General features: G+C 39.8%; 1 protein-coding gene across 5 annotated transcripts in view; it reads right to left on the minus strand.

Annotated features, from left to right (window-relative positions):
• The window catches only part of LOC3292158 (muscle calcium channel subunit alpha-1), a 125,796-nt gene extending 102,625 nt beyond the window's left edge, over positions 1-23,171 (minus strand). For 3 of the 5 annotated variants that reach the window (XM_061655542.1, XM_061655540.1, XM_061655541.1), the window contains exons 1-3: positions 22,448-23,169; positions 15,479-15,724; positions 2,739-2,845 (exon numbers count right to left, since the gene is read on the minus strand). In XM_061655542.1, coding sequence (XP_061511526.1) covers positions 2,739-2,845; positions 15,479-15,724; positions 22,448-22,740 — 646 coding nt within the window. In that variant the 5' untranslated portion in view covers positions 22,741-23,169. Of the gene's footprint in view, positions 1-2,738; positions 2,846-15,478; positions 15,725-22,447 lie in introns of all 5 variants that reach the window. The other 2 variants (XM_061655543.1, XM_061655546.1) reach the window with 2 other exon arrangements.
• Positions 23,172-23,514: the final 343 nt, after the last annotated feature.

Raw genomic sequence — 23,514 nt, forward strand, 5'->3', positions numbered from 1 at the left:
CAAGACGGTACTTCAGTATTCATTGTAAAGGTAAACACCAACGTAAAAGCAAAATATTGTTTTCATGTTATGCTCACGATGACGATTTTAAATCAAATCGTCCGTATTATGAAACACGAGCTAGAAACTGTAAAGTAGGTAAGAAAATATCGTTTAGAACCATCGTTCTTGTCAATAAAAGACAAATGTAACTAGCTTAGCGAAAACGATAACTTTCCGACCTTTAACTTCTTTTGAGTATAGATAAAACCAACTCCGATCATGGCAGGTCAGATTTGTTCGGATTGTCAGGATAGGACTAAGCCCATCCATCATCTATCGACTTCTCATTTAAGGAGTTTAGTTATGTCCTCCTACCCAAGGTAATCCCTCTAAACTCCAACGTCCTAAAGGTTTTTATGATCGCCTAGACGATCAAGTGTCGAAAGTCCGCTTCGAAACAGTATCCACAGTACCCAAAATTTGAACATACTACAAAGCCTTTCTGATATTACTGATTGTTTAGTAATTGATATCGATTAAAAATTGGCGAAAAAAATTATTGAAATTGGGGTTTTTATTGATGCGCGGGTGGCAGTCCATGCTGCTCTTGTTCATCTCTGTTTCATAAAGATTTATACAGATGTGAACTGTATTTTGTCGAAACAAGTTTGTTGATTTGGTATGCACTCACGGTTATCATGAAATTTCAGCAAGAACAGCAAAGTGGTGTGAAGATTTTTCTCAACCAAAACGTTAATCCCGCAAGCCGAATACGCACCTAAAATTTATCGGGGTGTAAGCGGTTACCAAATCAAATGTTTGTTCATCACGAGCAAGTGGGCATCGCATTATGTTTTCTTTTGAAGCTCAGAAATGTCGTTTTGACAGAATAAATAGCTGCATTTTCAGTAATTTGTTTTACTGATATTAAGTGAAACGAGAAAACCATGTATTACTCAATAGCTTTCAGTAAAAAATGTAACTGCAGCAAACTTATAAAATTTGCAGTGTATGATTCGTACACCAAACCCCCCCCCCCCCCCCCCCCCCCCCCCCCCCGTCGATGGATTTGGTGAAGGGGCCCCGTCTACCATAACGCCTAGGGCCTCGGAGAGGCTTGACCCGCCGCTGAGTATACCGAATTCACTCCAAGTCACATTCTGCTGGATACCTGGTTACACAGGTATCCAGGGAAATGAAATAGCAGACCGCCTAGCCAACGCAGGACGCAGGCCTGCTGCCATAACACTCTTCCACGCTGTGATTTCATTCGCATTTGCAAAACCATCATCGCCAATAGCGGGAATGGTTATTGGGTTATCAGCGGTCGCTCTTTCCTGAGAAACATCAAGATCACAATACCACCATGGAAAGACCAGAGAATCCTGTCACTACTTCGGATAGGACACACCCAGCTCATCCACACCTTTTTATTGCAAAAATCCAACCCACCGCTATACAGTTTCTGTAGCGTTGATATCACCGTTCGTCTCATTTTAACGGGATGTCATGTATATACTGCGGAACGCATCACCTGCAAAACAACTCTAACCTAAACTACATTTGTAATATACACCTTTTTAATAAATTCAACAGAAAATAGGTTTAAGTAATTCGAGACTATCCAGTATAAGGTATTTGCAAGCCACTAATGGCTTTCAAAGAAGAATGTTAGACTTTTAGTGTAGAATTAATTGAATTATAAAAAGAGGCGAATGATGTCAATCGGCGTAGAGTTTCTATAAAAAAAATGATAAAAAAAACGTAAACACAACACTCAATCAGCTGATGACAGAAGGCACGTGTTTAAGCGCAAGTGAGACAAGGCAGTGATGAAGGAAGGGGAGGGGAAGAGAAAGAAATGCATGCTTTATTTTTTATTTTTTTCCTGTTATTTGCTCCGCCTGAAATAATATGACCATTTCCCCAACAGATGGCGCCTTAATATACTCGTTCCAGCGCAGATTTTACTGAAGTCTAGCGTAAGAATCTGGCCAAAATATGCGCAAAACCTGTGCAAATTTTGCCCTTTCCCCTGCAGGATTCTGCTCGATTTTGCGCAGTGGGAAATCCATTCCGCTAAATATTGCGAGGTTTTTAGTAAAGGCGTCCCCCGAATAACGATCTCCTCGCGTTACGACGATTCGCAGATACGATGATTTTGATTTTTACAGTTAAAAGCTGCCAGAAGAAATCGAAGTAATTTTTTGTTCTTACTGATAATTATTGAATACACATTTAAAAAGATTCACCAACTTCCTAATCTTATATTTTTATATCGTATAAACGATGTTTGGAGTCAAATGTATACATTATCGATTATCATAGATTTTTGCTCGGAAAATTAAAAGGGTATATAGGCCAAGCTAAGATAAAGCTAGGCAAAAAGGCAAGAAAAGGACAGCAATATCATCAATAATGATCAGTTATAAAACGCAATCGATAGAGCAAACCTGTGAAGCTTTAAAGCTTTCTTTTTTTTCTATGCATATTCGATTTTACAGTCGTTTACTATTCAGAGAACTATTCAGCACATCCTGATGCGAAGCAGAGATTGCTACTTTTTTCGGATGTTTTTTTTTTATGGAGTCAGAACTGCCCAAAGTGAATTGACTACCGACTTAGTTAGCGGCACTCGCTAGAACAAATTTTGCCTGTAAATCCCAAATTTTGCCTGTAAATTGTACTACTGCATGAAATGAAAATGAAGAAAGAATTATGATTTTTAATACATCATTTTAAAATTTGCAACTTACTAGGCACTCCAGAAACTAATCGTAATGGACGCAACACACGGAACGCTCTCAGCGCTTTCACATCGAAACCATCCTTCATTATACTGGATAATGTGGTGCTGATCATTCTGAAATTTGAAAGAGAAAATTATGGAAATTGTTAGTATTATCATTAGATAAACGGCCTTATTATTACATTAGTTAACAGAATAAAATAACTAATGGCAAATTGAACTTCTTCTTCTTCTTATATGGCACAACAACCGATGTCGGTCAAGGCATGCCTGTATTAACTAGTGAAGTGAGCTTGGCTTTCTATGACTTACTGTTACCATAGCACAGTGGTCGGCAAACTTTTGAGGCAAAGGGCCACATTTAGTAAATGATCTAAAGCCGCGGGCCAGGAGAATGCGGTTTTTGTGTTATTGTGGTTCAATTATTACATTATATAATTTTAGAAACAAAATAATTGGTTTATAATATCAAGCAATGCGATTGGTATTATTGCTGTTTTCCTTTAATTGTGTCATCCAAGTATGATTCAAAATTGATAATACCTACTTATATTTTTTTTAATACAAAAATATAAATAATAAATTTTTTATGCGACCTTCATTTCGATAGTCTCATTATGGTGATAAAATAATGTTAATATCACATAACGATTGCATTGAAAAATGGACAACAATTGTTGACAACAATTTTTTCATGGGTTTATCTTAACCTGCACTAACAAAACGTTAATTACACTTTCAGTAGCAGACAAAATTTGACGCCTCTATCAGTCGAACTCAAACCATTATGGTCGAACCACGAGTCGAACTCAAACCATGAACCATACCGTAGTCCGCAAAGTGGTCCAACATCCGTCACCTGTGTCCCATCGATTTTTTCTGCACCAACGTGATGCAAAACCTGTACTCTAACAATTTTGTAGCGAAAACTAAGGAGGAATTGATGAAAATCGAAGGTAGAACTTAAATCATGCATGTCTTCGTCCATCATGGTGAAAATTCCTAATAACTGACGAAAGGCAATTCGCAAAGTCTTTAACTTATTTGTGCAAGTAATCTGAAATAATTTCCTTTCAACAGATGTAAAAGTAAAGAAATTATCTTTCTTAGTTTTTTTCTACAGCCAGTCGAAAATGGCATATTTTAGTCACAGTCGTTACAAGGTACAGTATCGGACAAAATGATAGGGCATTGGTTTTTTCAACGCACCATGCACTCGTTGGGACAGGTTTATGTGTGGTTTGTATTGGTTTGTGTTTGTGTGTGTGTGTGTGTGTGTGTGTGTTTGTATGTGTTTGTATGTATTTATGTGTGTGTGTATATGTTTGAGTGTGTTTTTGTGTGTGTGTGTTGGTGTCAAAAGTATGTCGTTTGTATAGATTTGTTAGTAGTTTTTTGTGTTTTGGGTTAGGTTTTTGATGAAATAAGCAGGACCACTGCCCTCGCGAGCTGTGTTTCTTCGATATATTAACAATCTTTCGGTCGTTAATTCGCCGTGGTCTTCCGAGGACGTCTGGGTGACTTGCGCGTTTCGGTTGTCCGAAGCGCGTTTGCTACAAAAGTGCGCGATCGTTCTATCACGAACTCGATCGTTTTGCGCCTAATGCCAACAGCCGCCATTCGCTTTATGATATGGCGCTGATAATCGGTACAATGTTTACCTCGACCCATTGTTACTAACATGGCTTGCTTGGACCGTGCTTGAACGCGCTGGTTAAAAACTTAGACACGTGCTCTGCCTGCGTTCTGCTTGTATACGTGATGAATTACATAGTTGTAGAGCAGCGAAAAAAGCGTATGGATAAAAACTATCATTGAGTAAGCGAGTGGGCGTCTACCCATTCAAGTCGAGAACAAAATACTGCCGCGCTCATGAAACAAAACGCCCATTGAAAAGAACAACTGCGCGCCTGCTCAATGCACGCACAAAGTTTCCTATGCACACACGAGGTTCAACGCAAAGATGCACGCAGGCCTTTCAATGGCGTGTACTGGCGAAACACCTATGAGGGAATGCCGAGTTCATTGCTATTGTGCGCGTTTCCATTTCGCATCGCTGTCGCATTTACATTCATCAAACAGCACACCTGCGGTTACGTCCGAGGAACAAGCGCTGCTGTCGATGCTAACTATAGCGTTTATCCAAGTGTGAACGCACGCTGTTTCACATGATAACACACATTATCAGAATACTTTCGACGCAATATGACATCATGTCAAGCTACGTTTCTTCAGACACAAACACGCGCACTCGAAAATACACATTAAAAAGCAGCTCTCTTTCTCCCACTCACACACACACACATACACATACACACACACACACACACACACACACACACACACACACACACACACACACACACACACACACACACACACACACACACACACAACACAAGTAACGTGGTAAAACAAATGCGCGGTGCGATGAAAAAAAAGGCCCTATCTTATTGTCCGATACTGTACACGGTGGCGGTGCAAATCGAACCACAAACCATGGTCGATTGAAACTTGTAGAGTTTAATTAAAACCAGCTCCGACAAGTCACAAAGCACAAGCGACAAACTGCACTTTAAAGTTTTAAAGTTTTTTACATTATCATGCAAAAGTGACGTGGATATTGACCTCGAGCTCGAACATACTGAACGATCCGTCATTCCATAGTACTTTAATCAAAAGATGAAAAAGTACGATGGTTTAGTATGATATATTAAAAGATCTTCAGTAATTTGTGTAAGAATCGTTTCTTCCCATCTGTCAAAATCAGTCAAATACTTTCGCGGGCCGGATTGAATGTTGTGGCGCGGGCCGGACTTTGCCGACCGCTGCCATAGCAGAATAGTCAGTCCTACGTATGGGGGCACAGTCTATTCGGGCCTTGAACCCATGACGGGCATGTTGTTACGTCGTACGAGTTGACGACTGTACCACCAGACCGGCCCAAATTGAACTATATTATTTAAATAAGCAAAGTAATGATTGCACTCGATGAACATTTCGAGGGCTACGAGCGATGGACTAAGCTATTCTAATAAGTTAATCTCTACTTTACTGAAAACATCACCCATACTTTTCCATACGTCTACACTTATTTTTGTGCTTCTACCACATGATGTTCATTTACTTTTTAAGTTAATCTCTACTTTACTGAAAACTTTACTGAAAAGTTAATCTCTACTTTACTGAAAACATCACCCTGTAATATGTTTGATGGCTGTTACGGTCGCCATGTGGTATGTTTTGAGATAGTCACGGTATGTTCGATTTTGGGACGGTTGCCATGTAGTAACTTTGAACTCGCGTTGGTCAGGGTGGCCTTCGTCATCGTTTGCCGAATTAAGTAGAACTGAGGTGGATACTGTTTCGAAGCGGACGTTCGACACTTGATCGTCCAGGCGATCATAGAAACCTTTAGGAGGTTTCCCTTACTGGAAACGTTGGAGTTTAGAGGCCTTACCTTGGGTAGGGGGACATATCTAAACTCTTTAAATGAGAACTCGATAGATGTAGGATGGGCATAGTCCTATCCTGACAGTCCGAACGAATCTGACTTGCCATGACCGGAGTTGGTTTTACTTATACTCAAATGAAGTTAAGGGTTTCTCACATTTGGTTCCGGGTTGTATGTTGGAAAGTTATTGTTTTCACTAAGCTAGTTACGTTTGTCTTTTGTTGACAAGAACGATGGTTCTTGTCACTAAGTTCCTGTTTTGGGTTTAATGCTTCTACTGTTCCTGCTTTGGGTTATAAAGCATAAACTGTTCCTGCTTATGTTGTACGTTTCGGTTGGTTCTGTTAAGTGTGTCACAATTGTTTTTATATGAACGGTGTGGCCTGAGCTCTTCCGGGTGTGTATGGTATGATCTGATTTACTGAATGTGTTATAATGAATGTGTTACAATGGTGTGACTTGGCTTTCCAAAGTGTGTTACTATGTGTCTATGGCTGATAGTGTGTATTACAATATGTTCTGTATAGCAGATATGCTACACCTCCCCCCTTTAATAGAATAACGTAAATAATGAAATTGTTTGAAGTTATTCTTTTCATTTAATTAAACTGATTTTTTTTTGCTATGCTTTTTTTTGGTTTAGTAATAAAATCATTTCTTATCTCTTAAGGTGGGTAATATTTTATGTAAATAGATCTATTGTTTAGAGATAAAGAATTGGGAATATTTAATTTTCCTATAAAATATTTAGATTTTCCTATAATTTGTTCGTTAGGTTCACATATAGAGTTTTCTGCTTTTATAGATATTATGACTTTTAGCATGGAGATAACATTATGAAATTTTACTAGGAGCTCTTTTAGATACTTTTCGTAAGCAATAGTTCTTCTTGGTTCTTTTACGTTTACATCACATAATGTGGAATAATTCATTTTTCTAGCCTTGTTATCCTGGCAACATAATTCATTGTTTGATTCATTTATATAATTCTTCTTTGATTTGATGCTACGTTTTCTTCTCTTTAGATGTTTTAGCTCGGTTGTATGATTTTTGTTGCAAGAAATCTCATCATTTATTTCTATTTTGTCTAGCAGTAATAAACTATCTGTCACTTGTTCTTCAACAATATTTTTCTCATTGTCATTACTTGTTGTAATCATTTGTATATGTTGTTTGTTTTCATGTTTATAATCATGTTTAGTATCATTTTCATATTCTTTTGTTAAGTTATTATTTTCTTTAATTATTCTTTCAGAGTCGTCTCTTGACTTATTCATATCATTGATTGTTTCATCATTCAATGCATTTCTTTTTGTTGATTTATCTTCAAGTTTTCTGTTTAAATAGTTCGTTTTGCTTTTAATATTTTTATAATCTTTTTGAGTTCGATCGTTCATTTGAATAGTATCTGTATAGTCTTCGTAATTTTGATTATTGAATTGTGTATGATTGTTTTGTTCTGTTCTTACATAACAGCATTGGATTTTATTGGAATTGTTCTGACTATTGTTTTTATAGTTGTATTCGCGATTATTGTATCCTTGGTTAATTTGACTCATACTACTACAATCGCTTAACTGATGGTGGCGTTTATAGAAACTGAAATTGTTATTATTTCTATAACTGAATTTGTTGGAGGGTGTTTTAGTTGTTATTGATTGATTAAAGTTTGGGTAAATTTGATAATTAACTTGGGTATCTTTGTGTTGAAAATCCCTATTGTTGTTTCTGTTGTTGTTCTGTGCATATCTTACGGGTGGGAACCTGGGTAGGTTTTGTGTCTGAAATCTATTATTATTTTGGAATTTGTTGAAATTATTCCTTCCTTGGTAGTTGTTTCCATACTCTCTATTGTTCCTGTTAGCGTTTGCATATAGGATCTTTATACGATCATTATTTCCCTTTTTCATTCTGTCTTCTAGCTCCAACTCTACTGCTCGCTCTATTGCTTCATGCAAGGTTTCGAATTTACTCGATCTCATTATAATTTTTGTCTCGAAATTTTTGAGTCCATAACTCAATGCACTGATTCCTGATTTAGTTGCCTTTTTTCTTGCTACTTCTGGCGCTATCTCTTCTGCAATGTATGCTTCTTCTAGTTGTTGCGTTAATTTTTCAATAACGCTTCCAAAATCTTCTATCCTTCCAATCTGTTTAGTATTGTCCATTTTCAATACTAAGATCTCTGGTGTTACCTTTATGCTGCACCTGTCTTGTAATTTGCTAATTATATCTTCGATTGAGGTTGGGTTTTCCCCTACGACAATTCGCGCTTTTCCTGTAAGACGTCCTAATACCAGTTCTATTATTGTTTCTTTATTTTCCGGATTTACTATTTTCTTTAGTACGTTTAAATTTGACACCATACTTTTCAAATCCTTCTCATTACCATCATACTTTGATATGAGAGAAGTGGTGATTTTAATTAATTCCATAATGTCAGCCATTTTGTCTGGTTTAGTTTCTATTGTTAGTCAAATTGCCTAAAGAGGCAGAGCCTACATTTGTTCAGCTGTTTCACCTGATCATAATTTATGTCTGATTCTTCTATTTTCTCTAACAATTTTTGCATCGTTCAATTTGTTATTGTTGGTATTGTCACAGTCTATAGACAATTTAAGTAAATTCCTAGCCTGTTTTTGCTACTTTATGCAGTCTGATCAGTAAAATTTCGTATTTACGGTACCTTTTTTTAAATACATAGCATGTATCTTTGTTGTTGCTGCTCATGATGATGCCTCGTTACCGGTGCCTGGTGTTTAATTGGTGCTTGGTGTTTACTCGATGTCTGATAAGAATTTCTACGATGTCATCAGTCGTCACTCGACGTCTTGTCGAGGTTGGGACCCTATGTCCATTCGCGCATGCCAATCCATATTGGGCAGTGAACTCGCCTTGTCTTTTCGTCTTCCACGTTGGGAACGGTTGTTCCATTCAATCACACTGGTTACATCTCGTGGACTGTATTCTCGCCATTCATTCTATCACCTTTCCGATAAACATCACTTCTACATAGGTATTGCTTATGGTTTCACTGCACTGCTTCTCATTACTCATGACATCATTATTTCCGTTTACTTTAGTTTTGGGGTTGATGCGATGTTCCTCACTTCAAGGTAACTCTAGTTTGCAAACTGATCGCTTAAGGGTTTATTCATAATGTTATTGCATTTTTGCACGTTGAGGAAGGTTGTCACAACACTTTTTTTTGCATAATTGCATTATATCACACTTTTTTCGCCCTTCAAACGGTTCATCACTTATGTTTTCGATGAGTTGTCATTTTGTACACCACACTGTATTTGCTTTTGGTCGCTCATTCATAGCGATTGTTTTTTTTTTTTTTGTTATATGGGTCACTTGTGCCAGTTGCGTTGTTCAATACAAATTTGCACATTTGACACTTTTTTCCGTCGTATACCGGTTATGGTCAAAAACGCACGTTTTTTTACACTATTTGATGCGTTAGCACGATACTGCTGTACGTTACCGTTGTACGTATCACAAATAATTTGTTTAAACTTCTGCCCGTCGATTGCAGATTAAGGTCACGGTCGCCATGTAATATGTTTGATGGCTGTTACGGTCGCCATGTGGTATGTTTTGAGATAGTCACGGTATGTTCGATTTTGGGACGGTTGCCATGTAGTAACTTTGAACTCGCGTTGGTCAGGGTGGCCTTCGTCATCGTTTGCCGAATTAAGTAGAACTGAGGTGGATACTGTTTCGAAGCGGACGTTCGACACTTGATCGTCCAGGCGATCATAGAAACCTTTAGGAGGTTTCCCTTACTGGAAACGTTGGAGTTTAGAGGCCTTACCTTGGGTAGGGGGACATATCTAAACTCTTTAAATGAGAACTCGATAGATGTAGGATGGGCATAGTCCTATCCTGACAGTCCGAACGAATCTGACTTGCCATGACCGGAGTTGGTTTTACTTATACTCAAATGAAGTTAAGGGTTTCTCACATTTGGTTCCGGGTTGTATGTTGGAAAGTTATTGTTTTCACTAAGCTAGTTACGTTTGTCTTTTGTTGACAAGAACGATGGTTCTTGTCACTAAGTTCCTGTTTTGGGTTTAATGCTTCTACTGTTCCTGCTTTGGGTTATAAAGCATAAACTGTTCCTGCTTATGTTGTACGTTTCGGTTGGTTCTGTTAAGTGTGTCACAATTGTTTTTATATGAACGGTGTGGCCTGAGCTCTTCCGGGTGTGTATGGTATGATCTGATTTACTGAATGTGTTATAATGAATGTGTTACAATGGTGTGACTTGGCTTTCCAAAGTGTGTTACTATGTGTCTATGGCTGATAGTGTGTATTACAATATGTTCTGTATAGCAGATATGCTACAACCCATACTTTTTCATTCGTCTATACTTATTTTTGTACTTCTACCACATGATGTTCATTTAATTTTTAACAGGAAATCTGTAATTTGATGCCCGCTAAACGTTGCAAGGGTCTACATTGTACCTTCTGATTGAACTTTTCTGGCATTGGGGCCCTTTCCGTTTTAAGTTCGTAGGCTGAAATTTCAGCCTGTCAGCTGTTTGCATTCTACAGCAGTTTTCGAGCAGCTATTCAAGTAGGTATAATATACATGTGGGCTTATCTCAAGGTGTATGAATTTGGAAGACTGATTTTTATCGCTTCTGCTTCTGAATGCAGATTTTAAGACAGTTTTGTTTATTCGTCAAGCCTCCAGAAAGCTTGATTGAGCAAAAGCCCCACCCGTCCTGTCAAAAAATCCTCTTTTGTATGAATTCAATTCAAGTTTTGTTTCCACTTGCGTCCGCTAGCTTAATTAGAAAGAAATGTGCTGCATATCACACGCACGTTTGCTTCGATCGTGTGTCTTTTTGATACCCCCAACAGCAGAGCCGGTCGCAAAGATGGTGGTTCCAATAAAATGGTTGTGTTGTCTCTCTGGTAGCGAGATCAAAACTGCACCGACTTTGTAGCCGCAGCGGATGAAAATGTACGCATCAGAATCAAATAGTTTTGGGGTTTCCACAGGCACGCACACACGCACGCACAAACACGCACGCACACATGCATGAACGCCCGCACGCCAGCACGCATGCACTAACGCACGCACGCACACACGCACGCACGCACACATGCACGCACGCTAGCACACACCCACGAAAGCGCGCACGCAGGCACGCACCCCTGAAGACGCGCACGCAAGCACGCATCCCCCACCAAACCCCCCCCCCCCCCCCCCTGCATGATCGATGACGGCTACCTTATCGGTAGATAGGCTGCTTTAGCTATCTTGTAGCGCATCCTCATCTCTAGCGCCGGGCGGGGGATCGCAGCATGATAGAGTGAACGGTCACTTTCCCCGCGCTGTGTGTGTGTGTGTGTGTGTCGCGACCCGAAAACTCGAGACAGATTTCAACACATTAAAAAAAAATATTGCCGCTATACATTGTGCTACATGATGCTTAGAAGGTCGTTGAAGCATCAAACATGTTCAAATTAAAAAAAAAATATTATATTAGTGCTAGACGTTCTCCTACGCTCGTTTTAACACTTTGACCGCCGGCCTGACGTCACAGTTTGCGAGTGAGCACGTAGCGCATGACAAGAGAGCGATGAGAGCGACAATTGTTCGTGCGACTATTATCACTCTTTTGTTTCATTTCGATAAGCGGCGTAGCACATGTCGTTCTCGTTCTCTCTTTCCTAACTCATTCGTTATCAAGAGAATTGGTGAGCGCCAGATGCAGAGCTGAGCGGTGAACAAAGCCGTCGTGCGATTTCATATGACGCGGCGCTTAAAGTGTTAAATAAGCTTCTTCACCCTCGATTGTCACGGGCATCGAATGGTCTCATCAGGCACGAAATAAAATAAACCATCAATACACCGGTAACACTTTAAATCCCAATCCAGCTTCTCCCACAGCGTCTCAAGGTCACACACAAATTAATAAATGCTAACAGCCACCAACAACAATACACAACAGCAATGCACATATATGAATCAACGCATACACCGCAATAACCCACTCAGCTGGCGGCGGAAAGCACGAGCAGAAGCGCAAGTAAGGCAAGGCAGGGTGAAGGAGGGAGAAGAAGCGGACGAAAAAATGGGCGCCAATATTTTTGAATTTTTTGACCGTTTTTTTTGCTCCGCCGCCATAAATAGTTCGTCCATTCCGCCTACAGAGGGCGCAACACCGGCGCAGGCCTGCGCAGGAATCGCTGAAGTCCCGCGCGGGAGACCAGCCAAAATCTGCGCTGGCCAGCGCAGGCTTTGGTACATTTCCTGCGTAGGAAACTGCTCGTATTTGCGCAGCGGGGTACCAAAGCCTGCGCTGGCCAGCGCAGATTTTGGCTGGTCTCCCGCGCGGGACTTCAGCGATTCCTGCGCAGGCCTGCGCAGGTTTAGCTCCATCTGTTGGCGAAATGCACGAACTAATTATGGCGGCGGAGCAAAAAAAACGGTAAAAAAATTCAAAAATGTTGACGCCCATTTTTTCGTCCGCTCCTACTCCCTCCCTCACCCTGCCTTGCCTTATTTGAGCTTCTGCCCGTGCCTTCCGCCGCCAGCTGATTGGCTGTTGCGGTGTATGCGTTGATTCATATATGTGCATTGCGGTTGTGTATTGTTATTGGTGGCTGTTAACATTTATTAATTTGTGTGTGACCTTGAGACGCTGTGGGAGAAGCTGGATTGGGATTTGAAGTGTTATCGGTGTATTGATGGTTTATTTTATTTCGTGCCGCTGCTGATGAGACCATTCGATGCCCCTGCCAGTTGAGGGTGAAGAAGCCTATTTAAAACAAGCGTAGGAGAACGTCTAACACTAATCTAATATTTTTTTTTAATTTGAACATGTTTGATGCTTCAACGACCTTCTAAGCATCATGTAGCACAATGTATAGCGGCAATATTTTTTTTTGATGAGACCATTCGATGCCCGTGACAATCGAGGGTGAAGAAGCCTATTTAAAACAAGCGTAGGAGAACGTCTAACACTAATATATATATTTTTTTAATTTGAACATGTTTGATGCTTCAACGACCTTCTAAGCATTATGTAGCACAATGTATAGCGGCAATATTTTTTTTTTTTTAAATGTCCCGTCAAACATTGCGAGGGTTGCAAGTGGTATCATCTGCTCGAAATCTTAAGATTTTTTTAAAAATATTTTAAAATATTAAATTTTTATTCATTTATTATTGCTTTGCTGTGTGATTTGTCGAAAAGATTACTATTTAAATTTTTGTGGATTGTTTCAAAATAAAATCTCAAAATTTAGGTGTTTAGTAAGCTTTAATTTGCAATGTTATACCTGCTCTCTATAATTGTGGGGTGCTATAATTATTACTGCTAAAACTAGCGGCGAAAAAACTGCCTAGGCTTGCAAGCTCTTCAATGCGAGGGCTCTGGGGCGGTGAACTTGTATGGCGTGCGAGCCCTCGCGCGCCCTCGCAAATCGCTGTCAATTGCATGGCGGGAGGGGTGAAAAAACTATCAAGGCTCGCAAGCTCTTTAATGCGAGGGCTCTGGGGCGGTCAACTTGTATGGCGTGCGAGCCCTCGCAAATCACTGTCAATTGCATGTCGGGGTGTTGAAATCTGTCTCGAGTTTTCGGGTCGCGACACACACACACACACACAGCGCGGGGAAAGTGACCGTTCACTCTATCATGCTGCGATCCCCCGCCCGGCGCTAGAGATGAGGATGCGCTACAAGATAGCTAAAGCAGCCTATCTACCGATAAGGTAGCCGTCATCGATCATGCAGGGGGGGGGGGGGGGGGGTTTGGTGGGGGTGCGCGCTTTCGTGGGTGTGTGCTAGCGTGCGTGCATGTGTGCGTGCGTGCGTTTGTGCGTGCGTGCGTTAGTGCATGCGTGCTGGCGTGCGGGCGTTCATGCATGTGTGCGTGCGTGTTTGTGCGTGCGTGTGTGCGTGCCTGTGGAAACCCCAAAACTATTTGATTCTGATGCGTACATTTTTATCCGCTGCGGCTACAAAGTCGGTGCATTTTCGATCTCGCTACCAGAGAGACAACACTGAGGCTTGAACACTTTTCAGGCCTTGAGTACCACGTAGCCGGATAGTCAGCTCTTGCTACGGTGGACGGTTCATGCGCGGTTAGAACCCACGACGGGCATGCTGTTAAGATGTGCGGAATGATAGCGGTGCTGCGAGACCGCTCCTATCCAGCGTGCAACTTGCATACTGCCACACTGTCTCCTGCCCGATGCATACGCTGCAGGCAGGGGGAAGGATGCACCTCCACAGTAAAAAAAAAACACCGTCATGAACCAGCGGTGGATCTAACGGTAGGCGGACTAGGCGGTCGCCGAAGATCGCTAGTCTGTAGTATGCCGTATGTCTACAAGTGGACAGAATATTAGCGACAAGGGCCCCCGGAAAGATGTTCGTTGATGCCCCGTGGCTGGAGAACCATCTGCACCCCTCTCCTCTCCTCCCCACGCCGGCAACAATTTTAGGGCTTGAGACCGATGATCGTAGGGGCCCCATTTAGGTGTACTGTTCAATCTCCCAACAGCTGTGTGCCACTACCTCCCTCCTCCCGGTCATTAGTTACAATTTACAGGGGCCTCAATTCGTCTTTCCGTCTAGGGCGGAACGGAAAGTTGATGAAAAACAGCGCCGGGATGAACGTGTTAATGCGAATTAGGGTTCTGCGCGTTGCACAGCAAACCCTCCAGCGTGAGTTAGCGATTCCTTAGTCAATTTTACATTGCAGCGTTTGAACTCATTGCGCTTTTTTGGTTTGATTTGTGAAAATGAAACTTCATCGCCGTAATTTTTGTGAACGGATTTTTGAAGCGCCACAACAGCTCGCGAGCATTGACCACACGCGAGAAAGAGATAGCGCTATGGAGGGAAAGAGCACGGACGACGGCTGACAGCGATTGGCCGTCTGACGCACCAACACATTCAAACCTTCGACAGCGCGCTCAGGCGAGGGGTACGAGGCGAAGCCAGGGACGGGTAGCTCGACGATCTGCTCGACAAATTTGCTGTTGGAGGGAAAAAGATGGCATGATAAAATTCTCCGAACGGCATGATTTCTTCCGTCGCTTTGCGCAGCGGAACTCTTTGGACATTTGGACATAACTCAAATCCTTCGCAATCTTGAACGTAATATGTGCGATAAATTGCTTTTCTCCGAAGTTTACGAAGCTGTGCTTCGCTGTTTGAACAAACAGCTTAATGAATAAATAAAATTTTGTTTAAATACGTTTCTTTAAATTGAATTAAGTCTCTTGATATTCATTAATCTTTGTTTGTCTTACTTACCCGATTAGAACAATCGTAAAATCCAACATATTCCACCGACTTCGAAGATATGCTCCAGGGTGCATGATGAATCCATAAGCAATCAATTTCATCACACACTCAAGAGTAAATATTATTAGAAAGATATGTTCCACTTTTTCCAACATGGCATTTGTTGAATTTGAATCACCGTTTGGGAAAGGTGTGTATGTTGCTAAAGCAACGCAGTTAGCAAAAATCGTTAGAAGAATTAGATATTCGAAAGGCCTGTAAGAGAAGGATAATTAAGAGATTTAAAATTAGAATCTTTACTTGTAACATACGATTTAAAAAACGAGAATTATTTCTGCATAACTTAACGCATGTATCCAAAGAAATCATGATTATACAATTTAATACAGAAAAAAGAACACTACATCACAAAACCAAGAGGGTTTAACTAAATCATTTAGTAGAGTAAACAATTACTTGCACGATATTACGATGATGATGTTTAAACACATGATTTACTATTCGTTAGTGTATTTATACTCATACGAGCGCTAAAGCTTTTTCGTTATAAACCATCAGTGTTGTCTATTAGTGCACAGTGGATACAAGCTTCCGCCTAAATATGTTTTTAATATTAATATTTGAAAGCTGCTACTATTTTTGCTTGGTACACGGACTAGCTCCAACCCCTCGAGCGGATGGTGGCATGTGGCTAACCAGGAAGAGGGTGAACATCTCAGAAAACTGGGGGTCTGAACGTCAGGGGAGTAACCCGACGCTAAACAAAATCGTCACGTGAGCGTGGGGCCAACCTCCCAGTTCCATGCACTAACTGACTACATAACGCTCAAGAAATTTTTGAATGTACTCAACGATACCGACCTTACGCTATGCCCCAGGACTACTCTTAGAATGCCTGGGCTCATGGAACGTAGTTTGTTAAAATTCAGAACTTATCGAGGAGCCAATATCGCTTCCGATCACTAGTTGGTTGGGTTAGTACTACATTGTAGTGTAGCATATCTACTATACATAACTTATTATAATACACACTATCAGCTATAAACACATTGTAACAAACTTCGGAAAGCCAAACCACATTATTACAACACATCATCAAATCAATCCACACCATAGCAACATTCCCAGACCATACCGTTCATAGAAAAAACAAAAGAGATACACTAATCGAAATTAACCGCAACTCAAGCGTTAATGCATCAAAGTAGACTAACAGAGAACGCATAGCAACTTATCGCTAAAGGTGCAGCGTTGCCAAAAATCGACGAACGCACCCGTTCTTTTGCTAGAACAGTTGAAACATTCCAGAACTTTCGAAAAATACTAAAAGCAAAGCATAACGAATTTATACAATGTATAAATTTCACCTAAAATCAATAACCTTTAATTGCGAAAAAAACATATTCCATAACATCTTTTGAGTACAGATAAAACCAACTCCGACCGTGGCAAGTAGTGATGGGTAATCCGGAGCGGAGTCATTGATTAACTCCGACTCCGGTGCGCAAAATATGACTCCGGCTCCGGATCATAACTAGATTCGACTCCGGATCAGTCCGGATCAGTCCGGATCACTCCGGATTACTCCGGATTACTCCAGATCACTCTGGATTACTCCGGATCACTCCGGATTACTCCGGATCACTCTGGATTACTCCGGATCACTCCGGATTACTCCGGATCACTCCGGTTTACTCCGGATCACTCCGGATTACTCCGGATCACTCCGGATCACTCCGGATCACTCCGGATTACTCCGGATCACTCCGGATTACTCCGGATCACTCCGGATTACTCCGGATCACTCCGGATCACTCCGGATCACTCCGGATCAGTTTTCGTACATATTAGATGTACGACTTGAAAGTCAATGAACTCATCAAGAATTGTCTAAACGATAATGGACAATCATTCCGGATCCGGAGTGATCCGGAGTGATCCGGAGTGATCCGGAGTGATCCGGAGTAGTCCGGAGTGATCCGCTAAACAGTCCGGAGCAACTCCGAGTCCGACTCCGAGGGGTGCCGGAGTCGGATCAATCCGACTCCGGAAAAAAATTGTATTCACCCATCACTAGTGGCAAGTCAGATTTGTTCGGACTGTCAGGATAGGACTATGCTCATCCAACAACTATCGACTTTTCATTTAAAGAGTTTAATTATGTCCCCCTACCCAAGGTAAGGCTTCTAAACTTCATTGAGATGAATGGTGACAAGTGCAGTCCTGTGAATGTGTAGCTCCCGTTTGTGAACTGTGAAAACTTGTGAAATAGAGAGCTAAGTGTTATCTTGTTTTCTTCTACTTGTTACTTAATGTTAGTGTTACCTGTGGTATCATTGTTTAGTATTTGTATTATTGTTTTGTGAATGTAAAATATGGGTGAAGTATCTCGGTCGACTGCGTCACTGCGTTGTCGAAAGTGATTAATCTTTTCTCGGTATGTGTTTGAGTTTGTACTAGATATACGTATCGTTGACCGTTTGACAAGCAACTCCTGACTAAGGCTTCCTGGACAAGATTATCAGTGATTTGCGAGGGCGCGCGAGAGCTCACACGCCATACAAGTCCACAGCCCCAGAGCCCTCGCATTGAAGAGCTTGCGAGCCTTGGCAGTTTTTTCGCCCCTAGTTTTAGCAGTCATAATATTATAAATATATATATATATATATATATATATATATATATATATATATATATATATATATATATATATATATATATATATATATATATATATATATATATATATATAATGTTATAACTGCTAAGATAAGGGACGTAAAAACTGCCTAGGCTCGCAAGCTCTTCAATGCGAGGGTTCTGGGGCTATCAACTTGTATGGCGTGCGAGCCCTCGCGCGCCCTCGCAAATCGCTGTCAATTGTATGGCAGGGAGCCTACCGGTCAAACATTGCGAGGTGCTGCTCGAAATCTTATGGTATTTTAAATAATCTTTGATTTTTATTCATGGATTTTTTTGCGGTAGTATTTATCGAAAAGATTACTATTTAAATTTTTGTGGATTTTTTAAAATAAAATGACAAAATTCAGGTGCTTAGTATGCTACAATTTGCACTGTTATACCTGCTCTTAGGGTGCTATAATTATAACTGCAAAAACTACGGGTGAAAAAACTACCATGGCTCGCAAGCTCTTTAATGTGAGGGCGCTGGGGCTGTGAACTTGTATGCGGTGCGAGCCCTCGCGCGCCCTCGCAAATCGCTGTCAATTGCATGGGGGGATGCTATACACCTGTATTTTGACATTTTATTTTGTAAAATTCCACAAAAATAGGAGTAGTGATCTTTTCGACAAATAACACCGCAAAAACAATTAAATGAATAAAAAAAGATGATTATTTAAAATACCATAAGATTTCTAGCAGATGATACATCTCGCAACCCTCGCAATGTTTGACGGATAGGCAGTTTTTTCGCCCCTAGTTTTAGCAGTTATGATTATAGCACCTCGATTGCAGATATAACAGTGCGGTTTGTAGCATACTAAACACCTGAATTTTGACATTTTATTTTGCAAAAATTCCCAAAAATTGGTAATGTTATCTTTTTTTGCTGTTGTTTAACGAACAGCACCGAAAAACAATCAATGAATAAAAAACAAAGTATTGGGACTGTTTGCTACGAAAATGCCCAACGACCTGTCATAAACAGGAGGCATCCGAAGATAGCCAGAAAACCCGAACCAATACGAACCAAACTGATCAGGACAGGGATAAAAAGGAGCTGTAGGGCAACATTGGGGGCTTTTGAACCAATTAGCGGGAGAAAACGACTAATTTTTGGCGCGTTTCTACAATAAATGAATGACAAAAAATTCCACCCGTTTGTGGTTGTTTTAGTTTCTAAAACAAAAATTATATAAAATACCATCAGATGTCGAGCAGATGATACTACTCGCAATCCTCGCAATATTTAACGGAATGTTTAGTGAAACATGTTTTGGAACAGTTGTAAAAAATCAGAATAAAAAAAATTAAAATATATGTATTTTTACACCATACTTATATGACCACCCACCCAACTAGGTAATAAATAATTTGGCTTAGGTTTAGCCGTTCAATTTGTAATGATATGTATAGCAACGCGTGTAATTATATTTACAGAACTTATTCCAATAGTTTTTTAGTTCCAAATATTCTTCTAAAGTCATATAGAATGAAATAATTGCCCCGATAGTCGGGACGATACGGTGGTCTATTAGTATCAGTTGAACTATATACTATGCTTTGAATGTACATAACTCAAAGCCATGCCATATTTTTTAACATAAAAAGAAGCATTGTGATTAAAAATACAAAAAAAAGTGAAATAAGATATTTTTTACCAATAAAAATACAAATCCCCTTATAAAATGTATCACCTACCCGGGTAGGTGGCCTTGAAGATGAAGGTGTATTTTTGATCAAAGAAATTGTTAGGAACGCGACTCTTTTAATTTTATAAATTTCATTTAGAATTTTTTTTTTTACGAGCAATCGTCACGACGATAACATTTTAAAGCTTAACGGACAGTTATTAATTGCAGGTAGAAAGAAACGAAAAGAAAGATATGACAATATTTCGTAGAATCAACATACTTCGCAAGCCATCTTTTTATATTTATCCAAAATAATAAAACATAGACAGGAAATGGTATACGAACATGCGTAACATAAATAAGTTCAGATTTCTATAACGAATTCAGCTGAACAAACTTTGCAACAGGATGGCGCAGAATAATCAACAGTTCAGTCTAGTCAAACATCATACTTAGGAATCACTATCGCTATCCGAAATAAATAATATCCTTTTCGAAGTTCGCCATACGAATTAAGCATAACGCGATCTGCATACGCACAACTCGGTGCAATAAAACAATAGTTTAGATACGCGAGCGGCCCATCCATGACAAATAACATAATCAACCCACGCCCACACAACAATTAGAAGAGGGTAAAACAATAACGGGCGAACATTTACATCCTCGGTCCTCGCGGAAAAGGAAGGAGACAAGCGATCCAGGTAAAAATAAGATAAAGGTGTACCCCGGAAAATCGGGTTAACCTAAGAATCAAAATAGAACATACTACATTTTTCATTGTTAATAAACGCTTGCAATCTTAAACTCAAGCTGAAAGGTCGTGAGTGTGATGTTAATTTATTCTTCCCAACGTTTCAGTGGAAAAGCCTGCGCGTAGGCATCGGTCTTGATCTAGCTCATTGATCAGGCCAAAAAGATAATTGTAAAACACTTTTAAGTTTTTTTACAGAAACGAAGGATACAACACTCAACGAAGGGGGTTTGCGCGAACAACAGCTATTTCTTGAGCATTTAGATTTTCTCGTTCTACGAAAAACTCTTTACTCGTTATGAAGGGTACCTTCTTCTTCTTTTATTTGGCGTAACGTCCTACGCGGACATGCCGGTCTGTACAGGATTTCGATACTTTATTGATTACCACGCAGCCGGATAGTCAATCCTTGCTGTACCACGCGGGGACTGTTTATACTAGGCTTGAACCCATTTCTACAACCCACGAGCATGTAGGTAACCGACAGGGTTTTACAGTCCAATAAATAACTGTCCTACTTCTTAATGCAGTGCCTGATTTAGAAAACACACGTTTATTTAATGAAATTATTTGAAGTATGTTAATGTTTAAGTGTGTTAATGTGAAGTATGTAAGTATGTTTAATCGAAGTCGATAATTATTTAAATCATGTGGACAATGTACAAAAAACGGTATTAACGGTTGAAGTATTAACAAATAGTGGACAATCGTGTTTTCTGAATTGGACATTGTATTCTAATGTTTTTATTGGACTGTAAAACCCTGTATCACTTATTCTGAATCGCAATGTACTTTAATTTCGTTTGGTAGATATTACCGACAAGAGCAACACATTTTAATGTTTATTCTAACTAGCCCAGAACATCGGAAAATCGGGATTTTTTACAGATACGACGGGACATACAATATCCGGTAAAAAAAACGTGACTGTCCCGATAAATGCCGTCCGTCTGATCAGCCTCCTAAGTTCCGTGTCTGTGCTCAATCGGATGTGATTTTGTTGGAAGGATGTCCAAATTTTACATGCGACATTTGACAAATAACGTCGGACGTGCGATTTCGTTTTACGACGGAATAAAAAAAATCGTCGCACACCGCATCCGGTTTTATCTATCCAAGTAATATTGTGGATTTTTTAGGAACAACCTGAAATTAATTTTTCATAGGCATTAATCTATTAAAATCAGCAAAACAATAGAAAAATGAATCGAAAAATGATTTGACTGCACGTTCGATAAAATCTCATGCATTGGAGCACAGACACGGGCGTAAGGGGGCAATCGCCAGCTAATGAAGCGACCCCAAAAAGATATAAGTAACATTAAAACTGTTACGAGTTTTCCTTGCGATTATAATGTTTTCTTTTTTCTTGTTTAGTACATTGATTTCTGGGTTGAAACACACTGATATTTTCGCGGATTTGGAGATATGCGTTTTTTATTTGACGTCTTCAAGAAGTGTTAAATGCAGCTTAAATTTCAGTTTTGGGAAAAAAATAATCTGCTTAAAATCTAGAAATATCAGGATTTCTTCACAAATCGTATTATGTAAATGATAAAGTGTATAAAACTACTAAATAAAAAAAACAAGTAATCACATATTTTTAGCCGAAAAACGTGTAATTCGGCCGACGCAGATTCCTCGGGAAAGCATAAGCCGCGTATCTCGCGAACAAACTATTTACAATATCACTTTAGGATTGTAGGATTACTTGAAACAAAATAACTACTGCCAACTTATTTTTGTGCACCTACGAGAATGTTGTGAGCTACTTTAGTTTGTATCAATGTGTGTTTTTTTTTCCATTAATCACCATTGCATTACATCTAACATTAAAAATCTACCGCACACATTACAGATAATACATGCAATTCGTACATCAATACTTTCAAATGATTTATCACATACTTCCATTCTACCACTTTGATACACAGCTTCCGAAGTGGATTTTTCAAAGTAAGGCAATAAAATACACGTTGCGGACGATCGGGGATTACTTTTCCCGGTCGTCTAAGGGGACGTTTCGGTTGATTGCTTGCTCCGGCATCGGTTAACGATGGATCTTCCGCCCCTACGGTAGTTTGAGGCACTGTGCTAACAACAGGCGTCACCCCAGGAGATGTAGTTTTATGCACGGTTTCATCAAGCGCTGGCATCGATGACACATTGGCTGGTTTGTATTTATTCGTGTTGGCATCCATATTGTTCACATCAAATCATACAACCATTATCAATCAAACCAATCTAGGGAATTAACATGATCTTCTCAGCAAATTACGTTCTTTAAGCAAACACTTAAATGATTTTAAAATCATTTTATCCATTCACCAAACAACTCATGTTACACAACATAGTAACTCATATCTTCTAAAAAACAATGATATTCCACTTGCCAACTGTTGTCGTTGATCAACAAGGCGAACTCACAAAAAAAACCGCAGCGGTTTCCTCACAGATTTCTAACTTGGCCACGGAATTTACGATCCAACACAAATTTGCCTAGAGAGTACTGAGAGCAAAGCGCACCGAATGAGAACATGAGAGAGGAATTGGTAATCCTACTAGCGTATGAGCGATCCGCTACAACCACCGATTTTCACAAGATCTAAAGAAAGACTGATTTCTTGTTTGCTCATCGACATTCAACGCTCTGCTCAGATTCAGTCTTCTTTCTAACATTAGTACAAAAAACTGTATCTTATATGTAGTTGTGTATCATGAGATTTTAGTCCTCATTATTTGAATTCAAATGTCTTAAAACCTTGTTGAAGAATTTATGAAAACTCGAAAAACTTTCTACAAACACGAAATGGTTATAATGATTGATCAAGAAAATTAATAAAGTCTATTTATTTTGCAGCAAATAGCAACCAAAATAATCGTTAGTTGGTGATTTTGCTTAACCAAATACATGAATTTTTTTAGACTGGAATGCAATGCGACGTTTTCTTGTAGTGTGAAATAAGCGTGTCTAA

This window comes from Anopheles gambiae, chromosome 3, assembly GCF_943734735.2.
Source record: "Anopheles gambiae chromosome 3, idAnoGambNW_F1_1, whole genome shotgun sequence".
Classification (NCBI taxonomy): domain Eukaryota; kingdom Metazoa; phylum Arthropoda; class Insecta; order Diptera; family Culicidae; genus Anopheles; species Anopheles gambiae.